The sequence below is a fragment of the Helobdella robusta genome (genome assembly GCF_000326865.2).
Source record: "Helobdella robusta unplaced genomic scaffold HELROscaffold_50, whole genome shotgun sequence".
Classification (NCBI taxonomy): Eukaryota; Metazoa; Annelida; class Clitellata; order Rhynchobdellida; family Glossiphoniidae; genus Helobdella; species Helobdella robusta.
Genome location: NW_008705255.1, coordinates 356,491 through 363,517, shown reverse-complemented (window position 1 = coordinate 363,517; position 7,027 = coordinate 356,491). Strand labels below are relative to the sequence as shown.

At 31.3% G+C, this 7,027-nt stretch overlaps 1 protein-coding gene across 1 annotated transcript in view; it reads right to left on the bottom strand.

Annotated features, from left to right (window-relative positions):
- Nucleotides 1-5,302, bottom strand: part of HELRODRAFT_86265 (hypothetical protein) — a gene marked incomplete at both ends in the record, with an annotated part of 6,463 nt that extends 1,161 nt beyond the window's left edge. Inside the window, 2 exons of the mRNA XM_009027667.1 lie at nt 4,549-4,780; nt 5,164-5,302. Of these exons, the coding sequence (XP_009025915.1) occupies nt 4,549-4,780; nt 5,164-5,302 (371 nt within the window). The remainder of the gene's footprint in view (nt 1-4,548; nt 4,781-5,163) is intronic.
- Nucleotides 5,303-7,027: the final 1,725 nt, after the last annotated feature.

The window sequence follows — 7,027 nt, the reverse complement described above, 5'->3', positions numbered from 1 at the left end:
GAGAGAAGTCTAGCAAGGGAGATTCTGCATCGCTGTAAAGATAGCTGGTCGCCATCAATGAAACATACCTATTTTTTGTTCCAAGCGTCTTTTCCAAATACTCCAGATACTCATCCATTTCATCATCAGACTTGCCAGAGAGTTTCATGCAGGTTTTTATCTCGTCCTTTGCATCGCCTGTTAAAATATTGCTAGTTTAGGTAATCTTACAAAATTTTCCTTGCCCTTAATTAAAAGTTTAACTAATAAATTACTAAATAATTGTTTTATTGTTATAAAATGAACGTTAAAATTAATAATTCCATCTGAACATTTGATTAAACTTAACAAAATTTTTATCTTGACGATCCTATTTTTCTCTTTCTTATTACTTCTTTAGTTTTGTTTAGGATTGATTATTGTAACTCCATCTATTATGGTCTTCCTGAGTCTACACTCTATTGTTTAAATAAAGCTTTTAACTCTGCTATTCGTCTACTTTCTCGTGCCCCTTTTTCTTCATATATATCTCCATATCTTGTTCTCTTGAACTGGCTACCTATAAAATATAGAATAATTTTTAAAATTTGCACAATTATGTACAAGTCTCAATCTAAATTATTTCCTAAGTACTTATCAGATATACTAATTGAACCCAAACGCCCAGGTTTAGTATCGTCTTCTTGTACCCACTTCTTCATAACTTGTGTTAGATACTCTTTTTTGGCCCATTTTCTCTGGAACTTTCTAACTTCTTTTTTGACTAGTTCTTCATCACTTACGGGGTTCAGAGCGAATCTCAAGACTCCATCTTTTTGCAAAATTCACTAAGGAGTGCCGTTGAGCATCGCGGAAATAGCGTTTTACTAAAAAAATTGATTGATTGATTGACTGATTGATTGATTGATTAAATCAGAATTTTATAGCCTGTAAGATAACAAGAGATCAAAGTGCATATCCATTTGCGCTGAATCCAAAAATTGTAACAATTTATTAGCAGATCTGCTGCGTTGGCAATGAGTTTTTCAAGTGTGATGCCTAACAGGGCTAATAAATTGGGTTATAGTTCTCCCGCTTTTTATATTTTTTTTTAATTGCAAAAACTCTTAAATTAATAAATAATCTTTGAAATTTAGTAAGCACCCACAAATGTTTAGAAATTATTGTTAGACTTTGTGTGGTGACTTTCAAACGAAATGACTTTCAGGAAACTGCAATGTTTGAGGGGTGCAAAATATTTCTCTCTGAACGACTCGGCAAAAACAAACTTATATAAAATCAAGATTATATTGAAATATTCTTTCAGCTTATTGCACAAATTTGTAATAAATTTCACGCAACAATGTTTTTCTAAAAAACAATGAATCTTCACGTATTTGATTCCTCTTGTTACATTTTTAATGGTTTAACAGCTTAAAAATTTGCAATCGTAAATAAATTGAAACATCCATAATAGTTTAACAATTTTTGATTAGAAAATTCCACCAAAATGACATTTGAAATGACATGCGAATGACGAATGAAATGACGAGGGTTTTACCCTCGGCCCCCATGTAGATCATGGCCAGTGAGATTAAAAGAGCAGGGGGTGACACAGCGGCGATATCCGCTGTTTGAAGTTCAAGGAACTTGCCGTAGACATCCAGGCTGAACTCCCTACTGGCATCCATCTTAAACAATTTTTTATCTGATCAAATTTAAAATAAATTATTTAATTATAAAATTACAGAAAATTAAATATAAAATATGAGAAAACATGTTGTTAATTGAATATAATTGCACAGTTCTTTTTCAAAAACTACTAAGTTAGCTGAACGAAGCTTAAGAGTGTTTTACATTTTTATAGATGAATTTGCTCCTATATGTCTATTAATCTACTAATGTTTATACAATATCCGGAACCAAGATGAGAAAATTGTATTTTTTTTGCATATGTAAAATTTGGGCTACTATGATCCATGTGTTTATTTGACTAAATTCATTGGGGCAGTGTTTTTAATAAAAGTCATTTTTTTAAAAACGATTGTCAAAGTTTGAACTATTTTAAAATTTTTGGTTCCCGTCAAAGTTGTCTAGATCCGCTAATGCTCATCAGATCCACATGCATGTGATATGCTAGAATTCGAAGCCAGTCACTACAATATGAGTGCCAGGTAAGTTGACCATTACACCGTTATAAATGCACTTACAAACAAACCACTCTGCTGTGGGTCACAACTGATGAATTACGTACCCTAAAAAGTTCGTACCACCAAAATGAGTCTTCATTGACTGCAGTATTGGCATAAAGTTTGAAATACAACTCTCTGCTTCTGATCGAACAACATTTGAATTTCAATCAAGCTTTGCATTGGTATAGAAGATTTCTTTCAAAAATTGTCTTGAATATTTTATTGAATGTTCATGAAAAAGATTCTCATCTTAAATTCAAATGAAGTTTAACTCTCTCTCTCTCTCAATTCAATAAAAAAATTGTAATAAACTTTTTAGAAAGATCAAATACACAGATGTGTGTTGAGACAAAATATTCGACAATTTTGAAACAGAAAAATTCCAAACTCAGAGCAAAAATCATTGATTGTGTTAGATTTCACAATGGAAAATAAGTTTCTTCTGCATATTTTTAACACTCTGCATAGTTTAATTCAGTCACATCAAATTTGCTTTCAATTTGCTTTCAAATGTGACGACGGTAAGATCAAACTCATGATTGGAATGCAATAATCACATTTCCACTTAGAAACTAATATAACGACGACACTTAGCTTATACATTCGGCGGCGTGATGGCTCAACGAATAAAGGTGCCTGGTCTTGTTATTGCAATGACTGGGTTCGAATACAAAGAGATCCCGGCCTATCGTATGCAATGTGTATGATGAGTGGTTTGTGTTTGTCGTTGAAACCCCTGAAGCAGATGTAAAAGAGAGAGATTAACCTTTAACCCAGTGTTGCTAGGATTAAGGCTATAAACAAATTATGTTATAAAATAATAATTATATTATTCTATTACTTTTATTTTGCTGTTCTTGATATTAATAATGTAATAATAATACATTATCACTATTATTAAAGTTACATTTTTACTGGTTCTATTTAGGCAACTTGAGGGAAAAAATATTATTCTTGTGACAGATAGGTTGTTTAAATGTAGGATTAAAAGTTTTGCAGTTGACGGTCATACGCATACAAAGAGAGTACGAATTAGCGTGTGTACATTATTCACCAAACACGAATAAACACGTCGGTTGGTTAAATTAAATTTGACAAATTTTTTTCAAGAGATTGCAGAAAATTTTAATGAAAAATTGATTTAAATAATATTTCCGTAACCTCAATTGATCAAATTAGTTGAAAATTTATTAAAAAGTTAGGTTTTTTCATGTTTTCAAACAACACCCTATTCAAACCCATTATGATAATGTTGGCCCATCACCTCAGACAAATGAATTCTAAGATGAGATGATTGATCAAAGAGCAAAACACCGTAACCAAAAACGTTAGTATTTCATTTTTATAAAATATTCAATTTAAAATTGATACTGAATAATGATATTATATGGGATGGGACACCAGCTGATATTAAACGTTTTGCAAACGATGCATCACATCCAATGAAAATTTCCTAAACTAAGAAAGTTCATCTTAGGGTTTAACGAACTTCCCCATGAAGATGATTGTTTCACTTTTTCCATCACGAATGAAAAATAGGAATGGATGGTTGGCTATAACGTCGACGTGGGGGAGGTCTTTAAGGGGACGGGCCGCTCCCAATAATCCGCGGGTGTCGGTTACCCCATAGGCTTCAGTGCCGATTTCATTTACTGAGATGTGAGTCTTTTGAAATATATCGTCAACGTAGTTATTATCTGTTTTTGATAGTTTTGATAGATTACATTTTTTCTTGCTAAAGAGGTTTTTGATGTTCATCTTCACTAAAAGTGCTTTTGCACGAACGTCGGAATCGAACTTGAACTTAGGCAGGTGTAACTTGACTTCGTATGAACTCCACTTTTCTTTCCAACTTGTCACAACATCTTTCGTTAGTTTCTTCTCAACCGAATCCAGTGAGGCGTAGTTGTCCGTTGGCAGGACGATAAGAAAATGGTACGAACCTTTGTAGGGTAGATGGAGAATGTGACTATCCAATTCTGAACTTTTTTGGTAGGGGGCTGTCAAAGATTCTTGCTTCATGAAATATGTTTTAACTTGGTTGCTAGAGTTGAGGTAAAATATATCCTCGCTTGTGTCACCAACTGAAAAATTTTTTTCCCCATTTAGCCGCGAATGAAATTGCATTGATCAAAATAAATTTTGTCTTGCGTTTCAAGCTATTACGAGAGATTAAGTCTGTTATTTTGTGGTTTGTCAGGTCTTCGACTTTTTTGTTTATGTCTCTTCTGCAGGTTTCTACATCCTTTCTAGCATTTAAAATTTTGAAATATTCTGACTGATTATTTAATAAACAATTATTATCTCAAGATGAATGAATAAACGAACCTCATAAATTAGAGAACTTCAATTTAAATTTTAATTATCAATTTAATTAAACATAAAATGTGAAACTCACTTGAAATCGCAAGAGTTAGGTTCCTTAAAATAATCGTATTTTCTGGAATCATCAATGAATGGCTGGAGCAGAGTGACACTGACATTGCAGTAGAGTAGGTTTGTGACATTCAAGGACGCCTCAGTCCCTCTCACCGCCAAGGAGTTCTTCAAAGTCTGGAAGTGCCTGTGGACGTCGTCATCGTCAGAGTTCTTCAACTTCAGACTGGATTTCAACTTCTTTTTTGTTGATCCTATCATAATCCAGAGAACATAGGTTATAATTTGTTGTAGTTCTGGTTATATCAATGAATGAATAGCGAGAGAAAAGAAAATACAATTGGTAATTTAAATCCTTAATTTGCAAATCAATGTCAGAGTATATGAAAAGTTTACAAAAACATTTGACGATACAAAAACATCAAAAATGTTGCCAAGTTACAAATTTAAGAACTCTCAAAATCTGTCAGTTTGTGTTTAATAAAAACCTCATTTGTTATTTAAAAGTAGCAAAATTAAAATAAGAAACACCAGACAACTAACTAATACCAAATAGTTTTTCAAATTAGATGTTACTCCAAATCAAATGCTATGAAAATTTAGAAATATAAAAAAATTTCTAGAATGAAATTTTGACCATCAGCTCCGAGGTAAAGCATGGCCAGAGAGAGAAGGATGCTGACTGGCGAAAACATGACGTTGGAAGCTGGATGCATATGCGCCAGATGTTTGTACATCTCCAAGCTGAATTCCAGATCTGAGTCAGACAAATCCATCCCATTCCAAGGTACGTTCCAGTTATTTCAAATGTTAACGCTGATTATTTCGTTATTTTAAAGATTATTTATATAGTTCTAACTGAAAAAATTAACTTGGTAAAATATAAATTTCCATGTAAAAATCAAACGTTCTAAAAAGTTACCTATCGTTTTATTGGTAATTTGAATACATTGCCTTATAAACCACAGTGTTTTATATGCTCAGAGATAAGGTCGTAAATTTAGGGTCAGGGTTTGATAACTTTTTATGCATTTAAACAATTGTAAAAATGTTTTTGTTTTGCTGTCGAGGCAAAACATTCAAATTCAAAACTGTGGGTCTTCTAAAAAAAAATTTCTGCCAATGAAGTATGCATTTTTGGCCCATCTGATCAGCTACCTACCTTCCTCAGAGTGCACCAACAGCCTGTATCGACACGAATATTGACTACTAAAAAATGCACATTTAAATTGAAAAAAAGTTAACTTTACGGCGATGTCTCGCGTTAGAAAAACTTGAACGATTTTTAGCAAGTCAACGAAATTTAGTTGAATATATTATAGATTCTGTTAGGATTGAAAATCCTCTTAAGTATGCAAATGAGAATTGTTGTTTAATTTAAAAACTTAAAATTGCTTTCAAATGTTCATCCATTGATTTTATGCACTGACAAATTTCTAAAACATCTTCTAAGCGTTGTATGTTAAATTCTTAAAAACTCTATCAGCATACAACTTTATGAAAGTCTATGTAATGTATATATATATATATATATATATATATATATATATATATATATATATATATATATATTGTTATTCACTTTTATATAATTCCGATCACTAATGCATTATTATAACTTTATAGTGATTTAATTTACGTAGAAAATATTTAATTATTTTCCAACAGAATTCAAATGCACTGATTAATTGAAAGTTAAAATGATTTCGTAGATATTCATTTTGCCGGAAATGAATTTCAATTTCAACTAATTTAGACTGTAACTTTTAAGTCCATTTTACGAGTGTCTGACAGGGTTGTTTGAGAAAAGAAACAAACTTTAGAGATGTTTTTACTGAGAAAGATGTTTTAAAGATGGCTTTACAGAAAAAGTTTTGTTTCAGTAAAAATGCATATAAAATAATTAAAACAAAAATTTAAAATTAAAAATTCATTCGAATCGATGAAAAACTCCAGCACAGATCACAACCTACAAATTTCTAAGAATCGTGTTTCAGTTGCATGTTCAACAATTCTTTAGAGAAATCTGAAACATTTTCTTAATATTGCGTCCATAGAAAACATTGAACTCTCTGGTGGTTTTGTTGATGGGAACTTTATTGAATGAGACTCACAGTGGAAAATCCAGATAGTGGGGGGTCCAGGAATGAACCTACCCACGCCAAACCATGAAAGAAGAAAATATTTAAGTTTTTGTAACATATTTTAACTTCTTTAAAAAATTTATTTTCCGAGTTTAAAAATTGACAATTTTAACAGAAAGTGGCCAAAAACAAAAACTATCCAATCCCAAATATCATAAAAATAGAACATTCAAACACAAACTTTATCAAATAAGTTTATTAACACATAGAAAATATAATATAACCATGTGTGTATATATGTATATATATATATATATATATATATATATATATATATATATATATATATATATATATATATATATATAATTGAGTTGTGTTATCTTAAACCTTATTTGGCAGGCTACTGACAAAATA